We start from the raw sequence: 17,096 nt of genomic DNA, 5'->3' as shown, positions 1-17,096 counted from the left end.
CACGCTGTGAGCTTGTAGATCTGCTATTTTTTTTAAATCGTGAAGATTTGTGGATATTTTGACCCGACTCCACAACACACGAATGTCTTTTAAATCCTTCTTCTAAATCAGTGGTTCTCAAACCTTTTCATGTCAAGGACCCCCAAAATTACATTTGGCCCTCAGAACCGCCCCCCCCCCAATCTCAAAATATATTGTTCTAGTGACCGTCCTTAGAAGCAGAGATTTGAGTTACAAAAGTTTGCTTTGAAAAATACATATTCAAAGACTCTCTGATGGTACCGACCTTGTGTCAGCGAGGTGTCGGAGGCGCGGCGTCCCTCCCTGAAGCTGATGGGCGAGCGGTTGTGGGCCTCGCGGCGCTGGCAGCTCAGGGCCGCCATGGCGGGGTTGGCGGGCCGGGCGCTCATGAAGGGGCCGGAGGGCGACATGCGCGGGCCAGAGGAGCCGCTGCTGGCGGCGTGCAGCACCACGTCGCCGTGCAGAGACGAGGGGTCCCCGCCCTCCAGCAGGCCCAGGTCACCGTGCACCGAGCCCATGTCGTAGCCCATGTCACTGTCGGCGCTGCCCAGAGACGCCTTGTGGCCCACACTGAACAGCTTGCCTGCAAGAGTGTTGAAATGTTAGTATTCAAACTGAATGAAAACACAAACCCATTAACCCATTTAGGCCTGAACACATTATGACGCAATATGTTATGCTTTAAATATTGAAAAATAGCAGATATACAAGCTCACAGCGCGGCACCGAGTGCCGCGCTGCGAGCTTGTAGATCTGCTATTTTTGAAAAATCGTGAAAATTCAAATTTTTACCCGATTCTATAAGTGTCTTTTGAATCCTTCTAAGGTTTTTTTGGAAAAAAACCTATGTTTCTCTGTCTGCAATCTGGCCAGCCATCGTCAAAGAAAAGGTCCTTTTCACTTAACTGGAGCTCAGTTAGTCTGTTCTTGAGAAACTACTATGTCAGTGGTGCTCAAACATTTTCATGTGAAGGACCCCCAAAATGATATTTATCTGGCCACGGACCCCCATTTCAAAATATCTAGTTCCAGGGACCACCCAGAAGCAAAATCTGAGTTACAAACGTTCGCTTTGAAAATACATATATTCAAAGATTTGCACACATTTTCACGACCTTTTCAAAAATAGCAGATCTACAAGCTCGCAGCGCGGCACTCGGTGCCGCGCTGCGAGCTCGTAGATCTGCTATTTTTCACTGGTTAAAGCATTCAATAATCCTAGGCCTGAATGGGTTAAGACCTGGTATTATTTTATGCTTTAACTATTGAAAAATAGTTAAAACATAGTTAAAGCACTTGGGGAGCCCCCAGGGGGGTCCCCAAATGATTAACTTAATGTGCCAAATGTTTTCTCTCTCAACAGTAAACAAACCGACATAAAGTCTAAGTGTATAGACATTTTAAAGTGACAATTTAAGGACTTTTTAATACCTCTAAAATGACAAATTAAACATTGGTCAAATTGTCAAATATTAGAGGCAGAAATTGTGAAAATAGCCTATCTACATGCTCACAACACGAGCAAGTAGATCGGCTATTTTCCCAATAGAACCGTGTTATACAAAATGTAATGCCTCAACTCTTAGTGCTCGTCAGGGTGGGGGAGTCTCTTTGATGTCTCCGCGTGCCCTAGACCCGTGGTACAGTAATCTACAGTGAGCTGAAGTTTACTGTACGAGGCACCCGCCTGTGAAGAGAAAAATTCCAATTCCAAAAATGCAACGGGGGTATCACGTGACCAGGAAAGCCTGTTCCCTCGTTGAGAGCAGTGTTACGCTGCTGCACTAAAGTGCATTTATCTCCTAATCTAACTTTTAAAACGCGGCCTTCTCTACCGGCTGTCCTGAGTGAAAGAAAATACTATCGTGAAAAAAAATCCCAGACATACTCGGTTTACATCTACTCTGATTACTTTTTCCATGGAGCTGCGGAAAGAGGTAAAATGGCGGTTTTCCAATGTCAACTGCCGAATAAATCTTGAATAATCCTGGGCACCGATGTGTTAAAAAAATATGATTCTTTTGGGGGTCGCGGCCTGAAGAGGTTGAGAACCACTGGGGTGTAGTGTTACCTTGGCTGGACGGTCCCGGCTGGTTGGTGACCTCGGAGAGGGTGTGCCGCCGCTGGCCGAAGCGCGCCGCCGTCTGATAGGCCGACAGCAGGTGGGCGGGGTCGTCCTCGGTGTCGGCGATTGGCTCCTCCGTCTCGATGCCCTCGTCGATGGAGGTCTCCATCATGTTGCTCGGCGAGGAGGTGGAGGACTTGCGGAGGACGGAGGAGGAGAGGGGGGGCAGGGGGTCCAGCAGGCAGCCGTTCACCTGGGGGAGACACAGAGACAAAACCCATTTAGAACTAGAACCAGTAAGACTCCCTAATCGGGAGATAAGCGACCGTAGGTGGCTTATCTCCACAAATAGGGCAAAAATGTGTTTTTCCAAAATCTTCCTGATCCATGTTGATGACATGAGTGTAGACATGCTGTGTAGTGATATTCGTGATTTTAGGACAAAAACTGTAGGAGCAGTGTCCAAAAATGTGTTTTAAAAATCGGCCTGAAGGTGGCGCTACAATAGGGCCATGTGAGAAATGAGGGGTGGGGTCTCCGCGTTGCCTTTGCGGACGAATAGGTACCGGCCCCGGCTCTCCCGGACGCTCTTAGCCCGAGTTACGGCATTTTATGGGCGCTGCAGTGGCAGGGGGTCCTCCACTGGGGGCGCCACCACTTTTGCATCCGTTCTGGAGCACCAGGAGTCGGTGGTCCCCGGGAATTCCCCGTGAGCAGCCCCGTTGGGGTGGTCATTTGGTCATTTTTGCACATTTGGTCATTTTTTACATCTGGGGGTCCCCCAGGGACCTGGGGGTCCCTGGGGCTCCGGGGGTCCTTGGAGGTTGTAGTTTGGCAGGCAAGGAGTGTGTGTGTAAAATCTGGCATGGATCGGGTCAACGGGTGCGGAGATATAAGCAGGGAAAAAGTGTGATGTGTGACGTGTGACGGACTCACTGACTGACTCACTGACTCACTCACTCACAGACAGCCGGTGGAGGTTTCTACAGTAAGTAGCACCCTACGGTCGCAACAATTACAATTTACAATTTAGGCATTTAGCAGACGCTTTGAATCCAAAGCGGACTTACAATAAGCAGGTAATACCGGTATATCAATATAATAAGCGAGATAATATGTCAGTACCTCAACAACAATACAACAAATGCATAGGAATGCATAGGAAAACGTTCATGTATGGTCATTGAGGGAAGGGGGAGTGTTACAGTAGTGCTATGGGTTTAGGTGGAGTCTGAAAAGATTTCCATGGTGTTAATGGAACTCTTAGAGTTACAGGCTTGTTGTGAGTGACCTGTAGGGGTCCATTAGGACCTGCTGGTGGTCCCCGGGCCACACGTTGAGAAGCAGTGATGATGTGTAGATCAGTTATTGCCGTGGTAACGGATGGTGTTGGTGTGGTGAGAAGGACTTCGCTCATTTCCCCCCAAAACTCAGTTTTTATTCCCGGAGGCACGCTGAGTAAAGGAATGCGATTGCTCAACAGCCGACATGTGCGTGCGCACTGCGCACACACGCGCACGCACGCGCGCGCGCACACACACACACACACACACACACACACACACACACACAGACACAGACACAGACACACACACACACACACACACACACACACACACACACACACACACACACACACGAGAGACAGAGAGACAGAGAGAGAGACGGAGAGAGAGACGGAGAGAGGGGGAGGGAGAGAGAGAGAGAGAGTAGGGGGTTAGAAAGAGAGAGGGAGAGTATGAGAGACAGAGAGAGTGAGAGTGAGAAGGAAATAGTAAGAGAGTGAAGGAAGAGAGAGAAAGAGGGAGAGATGAGGGGAAAACCAGGGTGTGAAGAGGGGGAACTGAGAGAAGGAATGAGAGAAGGAAAAGAAAGCAAAAGGAAGAAAAGAACAGGAAAGGTGTTGGCCGTGGACCAGGAAGTCATGCAGCTCCATGTGTGATCACTCATGTCTGCATTATGTCACCTCATCATCATCATCATCATCATCATCAGTGGACTGCTTACATAAGCCGGCTGCATTCACATTCCATCCACTCAGGCCGTACAGTACAGTATGCGTAAACCCATGTGAATCTGTAGCCAGGGACGTGCTGGGCCCCTGATTCAGCCCGGGAAAAAGAGTTGGAGAGGCCCTCATTGCGCGCTATAGAGAGAGATCTCACGCACATTCCCACTAGGCCGATATGTATGACCTCCATATGAAAATATGTTATGCCAGGGACCCCCTCAAACATGGTTTGTGTTGTTAAACTGTTTCAAAACTATTCAACATCTTTTCAAGATTAAAAATAACTAAATACTGTAGCCAATATACAAGCTCACACTCACAGTGTGTCGCATTGCGGCATCTTGTAGTGATCTTGTAGAACAGCTATTTTCAAATATCTAATGTATACAGTATGTAGGGTCAAAGAAACAATGCCCAAATTTGGAGATGAGCATGCTGACATCACTGATAATAATCAGTGATGTCAGCATGCAGACAGACGTCAGACGGCGGACAGACAGACGCTAAATTAATAGTTAGATAAAATATTAATTATCTGAACGAATTGCAGGTAAAAACGGAACAATAGAATGTTTTGATTGACAATGTGTGCGTGTGCGTGTGTGTGTGTGTGTGTGTGTGTGTGTGTGTGTGTGTGTGTGTGTGTGTGTGCGCGCACGCGTGCGTGCGTGTATGAATGTACAGTATGTAATGTGTAGCCACGCGGGAGAGGAGGAGGGAGAGAGAGAGAGAGAGGGACAGAACAGTCAGCCGACCAATAGGCATGAAGAAAAAAGGTCACTGGTTGGCAAAGACACACACTGATGAAACAGAGAGACCACTACATTAACCGTGTGTGTGTGTGTGTGTGTGTGTGTGTGTGTGTGTGTGTGTGTGTGTGTGTGAGTGAGTGAGAGCATAACCAGCTGTCCTATGATGTGAGTGCTTACATAAGAGAACAAGGCAGCTGCTCCGTGGCAAGTTCACACACACACACACACACACACGCACACGCACACACACACACAGGTTAGTATTACTATACTTGTGAAGACATCAATGTTTTAAGACTAGGCCAATTTGTTTTTGCCTTAAGCAAAAAAAAAGAAAAAAAAAGAAAAAATGAAAACAGCAGATCTACAAGTTCACAACCCGCCACAGCGTGCCGCGTTGTGAGCTTGTAGGTCGGCTATTTTTCCAGTGCATGACACCAGCGCGCAAGTGAGTTTAAATCAGGCTATAATCCTTAAACCTAACGTCTATAGGTGTCTATTCTGAACACACACACACACACACACACACACACACACACACACACACACACACACACACACACACACACACACACACACACACACACACACACACACACACACACACACACACACACACACACACACACACACACACACGCACACACACGCACACACACACGCACACACGCAGTTCTACCATAGCTGTGAGGACAACATCATCTAAGGATGCCGATTTCATGAATGGCATTTATTTAACGTTAGCCCTAGAGCAGATGCCGACGAACACTGACTGGCGCGTAGCCAAGGACAAATCAGGTATAACTCTAAGCGCACACAGACGCGCGCGAGCGTGCACACAGACACACACACAGACACACGCACGCGCGTGCACACAGACACACACACAGACACACACACAGACACACGCACGCGCGTGCACGCGCGCTCATCATAAAGTCATCCCTGCCAGGTGCTTGTTTCTGGTAAGCGTGGAAGTTTATGACCTAATAAAGAAATCATTGACAGAGGTTCTGAAGAGAGCCAGAGAGTTTGTATAACTGAGATCACATCCTCACCAGGGGATGCTGACCGAGGGCTTTGGGGAGCAACAACAGTACAAGCACACAATGACGTAGAAAATAGAGCTTAATTGCTTATTCCATTCATTTTGATATAATGAATGAATGAATGAAAAGATTCTTGATTATGAAACTACCAGTAAGATGCCTAAGGGCGAAAAGCGAGGTCGGCACATCTGTCTTGGCCATATATGGATTCTGTCGTCTGACATCATACATACATTGCCTTTTAAGCCCATATATGGAGATCTCTTTTATGCCCATATATGGAGATCCCTGTTCTGAGTATCTGACATCACTGTGAAGACACCTGTGATCGTGTGATGTCACAGTGATGTGTCAGCCTTTTATGCCCATATATGGAGATCCCTGCTCTGAGGATCTGACATAACAGTGATGTCACATGTGATGTCATAGTGATGTGTCAGGGGAACCACAGTGTCAGGCGTTGTAGACAGAGATACGGTCAAGCTGTGACCGTTCGTATACTAAACTGCGACCAATGGTCGCAATTAATTTACGGAATGTCTGTCTGTCCGCCCTCTGTCTACAGTACTCTGATGTCATAGTACTGTCGTCACATACTGGCCTGGACACGGAACACCATATATGGGCATAGTACACGGAACACCATATATGGGCATAAATGGGTGAAACAGCGAGCACATTTCTGACGTCACTGATACCGCCACCTGTGTAAACAATGCCCAAATGTGGAGATGACTGCCATCACTGATATGTTTGGGTTCTCCAACATTACTTCTGAGACTCCTACATTCAATCCCTCATATACTCTGCACACCCCCAAGCAAGGTCCTAGTTTGATTAATTGAAACCGTAATCAATAGAATAATTGCTCAGAATGGATAGTAGCAGTCCTATTAGAGTCTAGTGGCTGAGCGAAAGGGCCTTTCTGGGTGGAGTTTGCATGTTCTCCCCAGGTTGGCAGTAGCCTCGCGTAGCCAGGCTTTTCTCATCTGCGAAGAGGTTGGTGGTTGGTGTAAACATGAGAATTTAACCACGGAGAGACAGAGCACTCTGTCAGTGTTGTAGAAATGGGAAAACTTTAAAGATGGCGGCAACAACATAACTATGACAGCTTTGTCTGCAAAGCTGTTCCACTGTCAACCCTTTGTCTAAATCATATCGTCTCTATCAGGTGGAAACTGTTACTTTTCAGGATTAAAATTCAAGAACAGCAAAAGTCGCAGATCTACAAGCTCATTTTGCTCGCTTCCATCTCTATTTAGGACGTTTATAACGTTTATTATCTTAAGGTCCCACCAACAAAGCTGAAAAGCACAGAGTTATGTTAAATATCTGAAAACACAGATTGACATGAATCCAACATACACTGATGATTGTGCTGTCAAAAGATGAAACTATATGGAATCTATAAACAGGTTGTGGGGGGGTCCCTGCTTCATCTCTCTCTCAACTAAGGGGTCCTTGGCCTGAAAACGTTGAAGACCCCTGCTGTAGGTTATTCCTGTGATGTGCTTCATGCTATGTGTATAAACGTGATGTCACGCTGCGGTTAACAGCGGACAACAGCCAGCATTCCAAGTGTTCCACATTTATAAACGAACAAACACCCATCCCTACTCCACATGCTCTCCTGTCAGGATCAACACACACGGAGGCCTAGAATTATTAAATGCTTTAACCAGTGATAAAATAGCAGATATACAAGCTCACAGCGCGGCACTCGGTGCCGCGCTGTGAGCTTGTAGATCTGCTATTTTTGAAAAAGTCGTGAAAATGTGTGCAAATCTTTGAATATATGTATTTTCAAAGCGAACGTTTGTAACTCAAATTTTGTTTCTGGCCTGGGGGGTCCCTGGAACTAAATATTTTGAGATGGGGGTCCGTGGCCAAATAAATATCATTTTGGGGGTCCTTCACATGAAAAGGTTTGAGAACCACTGACATAGTAGTCTCTCAAGAACAGACTAACTGAGCTCCATTTAAGTGAAAAGGACCTTTTCTTTGACCATGGCTGGCCAGATTGCTGACATAGAAACATAGGTTTTAGAATCCTTAGAAGGATTCAAAAGACACTTATAGAATCGGGTAAAACATTATTTTCAAAAATAGCAGATCTACAAGCTCGCAGCGCGGCACTCGGTGCCGCACTGTGAGCTTGTATATCTGCTATTTTTCAATAGTTAAAGCATAAAATAATGAATGGGTTAAAGCAGTAAGTAAGTATGTCGGAGAGGCTTGTCCCCGTTACGATGCGCTAGACCCCTGGGAGATGGAATGCTGAGGTGGAGCGCCACACCTACTGTACTATCACTCCCAGTACATACAGTACAACACGACTTGCCGCACCCGAGCCGTGCTACTCGTACGCTGAGATGGCGGTGCTCGGGATCGAACCCATGACCCTGTGGTCCAAAAGAAAGGCATCTACCGAATGAGCTACAAAGCAAAATAATGGCTGAAAAATGGTGTCCTATAATGTGCGATTTATGAAACAGTGTGAAAGGAGCCTCCAACCCCCACCACACTATTAGTGCCGTTTCCTGAACAACGCAATATGTAAAATGTGAGAGTTTTATTCATTCATACTGTTCCTTTCTTCTTTTATGAAACATCAGAGACCTTTAGGGTTTTATGCTTCACTCGTTGCTAGATTGACCGCTTTAAATGCTCTAACCTTAAACCTCATCTACAAGGCTTGTAGATGAGGAAATAATAAAATCGATGTTGTGTGCTCGTAGATCTGAGGCGTTGTGCGCTTGTAGATCTGCTATTTTCACTACTTTTGTGCGACACTTTTGTACGATGTAGGGCCTTAATTTACGAAAAATCATACACATTTGAAACTTTGAGGTTTCTGCCTGACAGTGACGCTAGAAGATACACTGGCTTCTGTGGAATCCAAAAGACTGAAATCAGTACACACACACACACACACACACACACACACACACACACACACACACACACACACACACACACACACACACACACACACACACACACACACACACACACACACACACACACACACACACACACACACACACACACACACACACACACACACACACACACAGAGAGAACGTACTTTGGGCGTCTGAACGTCCTCCACCATGAAGCTGTGGTCCTGTGAGAAGGTGAAGGCATCAGAGGAGGCCTGGGGCAGGGCAGGGGAACGCAGGAGACGCATGCCCTGGGGCAGCAGCCCCACCTGGCCTCCTGATCCACTGGTGGCCTGGATGGAGGAGGAGGAGATACACAAACATCACTATTAGGCATGGGACCAAAGATACATTGCAAGATTTGGAAAAGATCTAATCTCCTTTCTGAATGGTTGAAGTAGTAAGCTAAATCCTGTGGATGACCTGCATGGTGTGTAACTGGGGGGGGGGGGGGGGGGGGGGGGGGGGGGGGGGGGCAGCACTTCATGGGAGGGAGGGAGGGAGGGGGAGGGGGGCTTTATGTGTGCTTAACAATACAAATATCTGAAACACAGAATTAGGGATGGGACGATCGTTTAAAAAAAAAACAATACAATAATCGTATCGCAGAGGTTTAAATTTATCGTGAAATTATCCTCCGTCATGATGAACTGGGATCTTTTATTTGCCAAGCTGCATATCCGGTACCATTTAAACCCTCCATAATTGGTAAAACAGACCTGTTAATAACGTACTTCATACAGTCTTTTTTTCACTCAATAATCGTGACATGAAATTTCCACATCATCCCATCCCTAATCAGAATGATGGGCAATACTTCAGAATCACCATGAACATGTTCGTAAAATCACTTTTAGAAAGGTACCTGTGATTCATTGAATTTTGAATTCTACTATTCTGAAGCATAGGCAATACTGGGCACAAAAGGGACACAGATCTATGACAAGGAGTAAAACGGGTATTGCACAACATGGCGGGGCATGCATTCCCTCATTGCATCGTTCCCGAGTATAGGCCCAACGGGCACCTGTCTAACACTTATAATAATCATAAACATATTTGTAATTTTTTTTTACCAATAGATTGTTGGCCTGTGGCAAAAAAAACAAAACAAGAAAAGATATTTGATGATTATGTGACACTAGAAAGAGAGAGAGAGAGAGAGAGAGAGAGAGAGAGATGAAGACTCAGAGAGAGAGATGAAGACTCAGAGAGAGAGCAAGCAGAAGAAAAGGGTCAGATAATGAATGAGTAATCAGATGTCAGAGATCTGCGTTACGATCAAGGGCGAGGCAGAAGAGAAAGAAGAGAGGGCGGTGTTGAGATTTATGCAAGGCCCGTCTCTGCTCCAGTTTGCTGGAGAGTGCAGGTGTGAATGACGGAGCTTTGATCATCAAAAACATGTAGCGCTCCCTCAAACCCGCCCTCAGGAAAGAGGTGGGTTGGAAGTACTCCCAATTTGTTTTTAACTTAATTTACTTTATCCCACTCTGCCGGTGGGCCATGTTGTGCAATAGGGCATTAACGAAAAAGTCGAGAAGTCGACTCAGTCGACTTCATTACACAAGTCGACTCTGAACAGAGAAAGAAAAAACGTTCTATTGTGAAAATAGCCGATCTACATGCTCACAACGCCTCGCAACGCGAGGCGTTGTGAGCATGTAGATCGGCTATTTTCACAATTTCTGCCTCTATATTTAATTTGACATTTTAGAGGTATCAAAAAGTCCTTAAATTGGCACTTTAGAAATGTGAAGATACCCTCTATACACTTAAACTTTATGTTGGTTTGTTACAGTTGAGTGAGAAAACAATGTTTCACAGTAAGTTAATCATCTGGGGACCGTCCAAAATAATTGTGGGGGTCGTGTGTGATGTGATGAGTCGAGTCGACTTGCAAAAATCACAAGTCGTTCATTCCCTATTGTGCAGTGGTTCTCAACCTTTTCAGCCCGCGACCCCCAAAGTAATCATATTTTAACTGGAGACCCCCACCCGGACGAGCACTAGATAGCTAGATAGCTTTTTTTTTTACTGATTAGGTGCGTCACTGGCGCCTATTCAATAGAGCCAAGTGGAGCAATGGCTCCCCCTATTTGCCAGTCGGGGGAGCCCGGCTCCCCCTCCCTGCTTTTATTTATTCACGATCATATAATCACAAAATGTGATTAAGAAGAAGAACGTCAGAAATTCGCCTTGTTTGACCCTTTGAAGCACCCATAGCATGGCTTCTAAGTTCTAAACCAATCACAGCGAATGGGGGGCGGGAGGTATAGGTCTACTGTGTTATATGCCAAGCCTGTGCCTTTAAGGGGGCGGGCTTAGGAGCAGTACGGGATGACGTTGACGCTGTGTTTTGAGACCGGCGCGGAAGTGAATGTGCGGTGTGATGCTGGGGAGAATATATTAGTGAGAAGTTAAGTTAATACAAGTGGATTAATAGTGAAAACATGACGTTTATGCTGTATGTTCCTGCCTGTCCCTGGAAGTAATAAATCATCGTTATCTACACAGAAGTTGTATGGACTATTTGAATAAGTTACCACATGACACGAGCCAAGTTATTGCTACAAACAGTGGAAAAGGTAACAACTGGTTTCTCAACCAATCAGTGACTGTCTGAACCTCGGCTGACAGAGCGCTGCACAACAACAAACATGGCATGCATGGCTTTATCTAAATAACAGAATGAAACAGTTGTTTCACAGTGGAATATGCTACCTGGGGTTAACTACAGACATCCATAGGACATGTGGATAGCTTTTACATTTACCATACGTGAACTAAACTTTTTGACGCTGTTCAAAGAAGCTGGATGACATGGCACGTTGTGTTGTGTGCCTCCAAGGAACTTTCTTCTGGGCACCTCAATATAAAATTGGATATTTTCTTGTCATTTTCTCAAGGTAAGACATGGCTTTATTTAACTAACTGTTCACTGTGGAGCCTCTTCTCTCCTCCTCCGTGTGTGTGTGTGTGTGTGTGTGTGTGTGTGTGTGTGTGTGTGTGTGTGTGTGTGTGTGTGTGAGTGAGTGAGTGAGTGAGTGAGTGAGTGCGTGCGTGCGTGTGATGAGATGCTTGCTTGCTTGTAAATATTGGTAGCTGCTGGTTGCAGATCTGTGGTCATGGTTGTGGACTTGTGGTCAGTGTGGTTGTGTTGTGTTGTGTGTTGGCTTGTTGGGTGCCCCGCGGACCGCAGGGCCGACTTTAGAACCGCAAATATCCGATTTTTCGCGGCGCCGCTTTGCGGCGCCAAAAAAAAAAAAAAAAAAAAAGAAATCCTGGATTTGTGCTCCCCCTAGTGGGGACAGAGTTAGGCGCCGGTGAGGTGCGTGGTCTACCTACTGTATGTTATTGTTTTTCTAGATTGATATTCCTATGCATTTGTTGTATTGCTGTTGATGTATTGACGTATTATCTTGCTTATTGTATTGATGTATTACCTGCTTATTGTAAATCGCTTTGGATTAAAAGCGTCTGCTAAATGCCTAAACTGTAAATTGTAAATTGCACTAAGAGTTGAGGCATAACATTTTGTATAACATGGTTCTATTGTGAAAATAGCCGGCCTCGCAACGCGAGGCGTTGTGAGCATGTAGATCTGCTATTTTCCAATTTCTGCCTCTAACATTTGACCAATGTTTAATTTGTCATTTTAGAGGTATTAACGCTTCCAGTGCCAGCCCCTAGAGGGCACCAAAGAATGCCAGACTTTCTCCCATAGGGGACTGCATTAGCATCCGGGGGCTCACGTTGCAGTGACGCGCGTGCTCACGTTCGTGCACGTCATGGAAAGGTCCCGGATGATAATGCTAACAGAATAGCTATTCCCATTTTGTCATTTTAAAGATGGTTTTTTCGGCGATTTCGCTGTAAATAAACCTCGCGCCACATCCCTAAAAACACAATCCAGAGATATGGGCCTCCAAAGATGTGGTTTTTCATTGGATTCGGCGGCGATTCGCGGCTACGTTCGCGGCTAACGGCCGGCATGGCTTCCCCAGGATTTGGACCACTGGATTTTAAATTTAGGCTCAGGCTTCAGAAGGCCTCGGATCATTTTATTCATTTCATTAAAAAAGCCGAACATGTTCGGGATAGGCACACTGGACTACGTTCCGGAAGCGGCGCTGAACATTTGGTGAACATTGGGGGGCTCAAAAATGTATTTTAAAACCATTTTTAATGGAATATATCGTCGGACCATGTAAAATGGCTAGCTGGCTAGCGTAGGACGAGCCAGGACCACCCACGACTCTACAAGCAGCTCAGGGTAAGTCAATTAATAAAACAAAATTGTTTTGGATTGAAATAAAGCCGAACATGTTCGGGATAGCCACAGAATGAGTTAAAAAGTCGTGTGCACTTAAACTTTATGTTGGTTTGTTTAACGTCTAGTGAGAAAACAACGTTGCACATTAACCCTCAAATACCTGGAATGTGCCCGAGTCGTGTTAGATTTGAATCACTTCAACCATTATTTAATGTTTTAACGATTGAAAAATAGCAGATCTACAAGCTCGCAGCGCGGCACCGAGTGCCGCGCTGCGAGCTTGTAGATCTGCTATGTTTGAAAAATCGTGAACATGTGTGCAAGTCTTTGACCCGATCTTTGACCCGACTTCTAAATCCTTCCTCTGAATCAGCGGTTCTCAAACTTTTTCATGTCAAGGACACCCAGAATTACAGGTATTTGGCCACAGACCCCCATCTCAAAATATGTTGATCCAGGGACCCCCCAAGAAGCAAATATTTGAGTTACAAATGTTCACTTTTAAATAGATATATTCAAAGACTTGCAAAAAAAAGAAAATCTAGATTTTTTTCACAGATTTTTCACAGATTTTTTCTTGTATATCTGCTATTTTTCAAGAGTTAATGCATTCAATAATTCTAGGCCTAAATTGGTTAAGTTAACGGTCTGGCGTACCTTAGCGAGGGTCTGCTCAGCGATGGTGCTGGGCCTCCTCTGGCGGGGGTCCAGTCTCTGCTCCACAGGGAAGCTGCAGCGATGCGCCTTCAGCCTCTCCACCAGCAGGTAGTAGATAGCAGCAAAGTGGTTGTAACTCTTATTCTGGAGAGACTGCAGGAGAGACGGAGACAGACAGGCAATAAAAGCAAGGGTAATGCGTGCAGGGGCGTCACAAAGGGGGGGGGGGAGTGGGACTGAGGGGCCTTAATTATAGCTATTTTTGAAAAGTTGTGAAAATGTGTGCAAATCTTTGAATATATATATATATATATTTAAGCGAATATTTTTAACTAACATTTTGCTTCAGGGGGGTCCCTGGAACTAAATATTTTGAGATGGTGGCCACATGCATATCATTTTGGGGGTCCTTACACTTGAAAAAGTTTGAGCACCACTGACATAGAAACAGGTTTTTCTTGCACACATTTTCATGATTTTTCAAAGATTGCAGATCTACAAGCTCGCAGCGCGCTGTGAGTGAGCTTTTATATCTGCTATTTTTCAATAGTTAAAGCACAAAATAAGGGGTAATAATGCGTTCCCTGTATAAATGGGTTAAACCCCCTCCCCCTATGAAGAACATTCATGGGGGGCTGCAGAGAATCCTTGTACCCAGGGCCCAGAATTAATTTTTACGATTATGCTACCAAAATGTGGAATGGCCCCCATCCATCCAAAAGTGCTACTCCCTAGTCTCTACCCTCCTTCAATCAATCAATCAATCAATCAATCAATCAAACTAAAACTAATGCTGTAACTAAAACTAGAAGGTAAAAAAAAAAATGCCTAGAGTGTCAATCTGTGAGTAGTTGCTCCTTCACAAGGAGCCAGTAGAGTTAGAGGTGGTGGTCCGGGGCGTCTAGTAAGGATGCCTTCCTGGTCGACCTAAACCCAGGGAGGTCTTCAATGTCCAGCTGGGAGGAGACCACAGGGCAGACCCGGGACCAGATGGGTGGGGATTATATCTCCACGCTGGCCTGGAAACGCCTCAGGACCCCCCTGTCCCCTCCCTTCAGTCAGAGCTGGCTAATGTGGCCATGCAGGGACAGCGAGGAAGTCTGGGATTCTCAGCAGGGAACCGCCGCCTTCGCGATCCAACTCCGGATAAGCGGAACAAAAATCAACGCGAGAGATAGATGGTAGTGCGTTTATTTAATGTTGTTTCTTTGTCAACACTCCAAGCTTTTGCGCTACTAGAAGAGCCAATATCAGACGCTTAGTTTGTTTTTTCTCCATTCCTTAAGGCATTTCAATTGTACAATAATTCACTTCCCCAATAATACACCGACATTTCAGCCCACCCAAACAACTTTGCAAATAACAGCTTTACTATCGACGAAATGATGTTGAAACACTTTGTTTCAGATGCACTTATGCTGTAGTCATTTATATTCCATTATACAAACAGCTCATGCAGCACCACTGAGTCTACGGCAGCTAAGTAACAAATAATTACGACTATATCTGAAATTTGTTCATTTCTGCAAGCTTAGACAATTCTAATGTTGTGGGTGCATTATAGGTTTTTATTCCCCTATTGAGTGTATCTGATCTGTTCATTTCGAAAACACACTCACGCACGCACGCACACACACACTAAGCAAATATGCCACAAAAAAAAAGAACAGCTGAAACCGTTGAACCCACGAGCCAGAAAGAACAAAACCTTTTAAAAAGAGCGGGTTTTATACAAAATGTAAATCTTCCAACATTCTCGCTTGACAGTTTTGTTGGATACAATCGTTTAACCACTGCCACATGTGGCTTAGAATTTCATAGAAACATTTCATATTACACTCTATCAGGTGGAAACCTCATAATGTCCAAAAAGGCTACTTTTCAGGATTCAAATTCACAAAATAGCAAAAGCAGCAGATCGACAACTTAAGCTTGAAGATCTGCTACTTTTGATGCTTTTGTGTGACGCTGCAGTACGATTAAGTGGGGCCTTAATTAACGAAAAAACATGAAAAGCTAGAATACTTGGAGATAAGAGGTTTTCGTCCCAAAAGCCCAAATATTATTGCCCAGCTTGAGTCATTCATCTCAAAGTGATACCGACAAAGCATAGCATAACATACATAAAATGGGTTTTGCAGGATTTTGGATGACGTCTTTTTTGGCTGCGCCTCCGTCAACCAAAGAGATGTAAAAAAAAAAAGAAAACAGGAGCAGTGGGCTATACGGTGCTGGTTGATGCTTTGTCCAAGCAGGCGGATAGCGGACCTTGTTCACACAAAAACCACAGCTGACCATGAGCTGATTGACACTATAACTTCCTTACGGACACCAAATTTGGCTTTGCATTTGTACACTAATGATGTTCTATGTCTTATATAGACCAATTTCTCAGAGCGACAGCCATAACTGCGGTGTCAAGCGGCACCTATGTGTGTGCGTGCGGCTGTGTAACGAGACCGCAGCTACTCGGCAGCAAGCTGGAAAAAGGTCTATAGCAGTAGAAATTAAATGACAACTTTAGTTTTTTACAACAAGGGTTCATATTTTAGATTTAATTAAAGAATATAAAAGATCAGTGTTAAAATTATTTCATTTCCTTCTTTCTAATGTTTTAGAGATTCTTATTTCAGTGGTTGAGGGCATGCGTACAAGTGGCTAAATATGTCATTTTACACAGAATAAGCCCATTCCCAAGATACAACGCAACCTTTCATGGTTGGATGTGACTTATGGGGGCTAGAAGTGTTACTGTAAATAGCAATAAAGAAACTGCTGGCTTATTGTGTCTAAAAAGACATATTTAGCCACTTGTACGCATGCCCCCATGCGTACGCATGCCCCACATTTTAGCACGGTAAATGCGATAAAACAATAGAATGAAGCAAATGAAAACATTTTAACCCTCACTTTTTCTTTTCTCTGATTAAAATCTAAAATATGAACCCTTGTTGTAAAAAAACAAAGTTGTCCTACTATAACTAAACAATGTAGTTGGTGTCATAATGCCTGATTTTAAAACGTTGTGAGCTTGCAGATCGGCGCAACCGAACATAAAATGACTAAATGTCTTTTAGTTCTACAGCACTAGTCCCTCCCTAACATTTTAATCTAGTTTTCATTTCTTGGCCAAAGTGTCAATATATTTAGTCTTACAGTAGTTTCAGTCGTCATAGCTTAGTCTTTACGTAGTTTTCGCCAGTGAGAAGAGGTAGTCTACGATCATTTTTCGTCGTGGTTTTAGCCGACGAAATCAACACCGGTACGAATGGATCAGAAATCATAAGCATAGTGGATCTCAAAGTGGATTCCAGGGACTGTGTGGG

General features: G+C 44.8%; 1 protein-coding gene across 1 annotated transcript in view; it reads right to left on the bottom strand.

Annotated features, from left to right (window-relative positions):
• The window catches only part of sik2b (salt-inducible kinase 2b), a gene marked incomplete at its 5' end in the record, with an annotated part of 160,847 nt that overhangs the window by 22,500 nt on the left and 121,251 nt on the right, over positions 1–17,096 (bottom strand). The window contains 4 exons of the mRNA XM_080732055.1: positions 287–604; positions 2,093–2,339; positions 8,987–9,133; positions 13,771–13,923. Of these exons, the coding sequence (XP_080588181.1) occupies positions 287–604; positions 2,093–2,339; positions 8,987–9,133; positions 13,771–13,923 (865 nt within the window). The remainder of the gene's footprint in view (positions 1–286; positions 605–2,092; positions 2,340–8,986; positions 9,134–13,770; positions 13,924–17,096) is intronic.

Source organism: Nannobrachium achirus (assembly GCF_963921795.1).
Source record: "Nannobrachium achirus genome assembly, chromosome: 8".
NCBI lineage: Eukaryota > Metazoa > Chordata > Actinopteri > Myctophiformes > Myctophidae > Nannobrachium > Nannobrachium achirus.
This window is presented reverse-complemented; position numbering and strand designations above follow the sequence as displayed.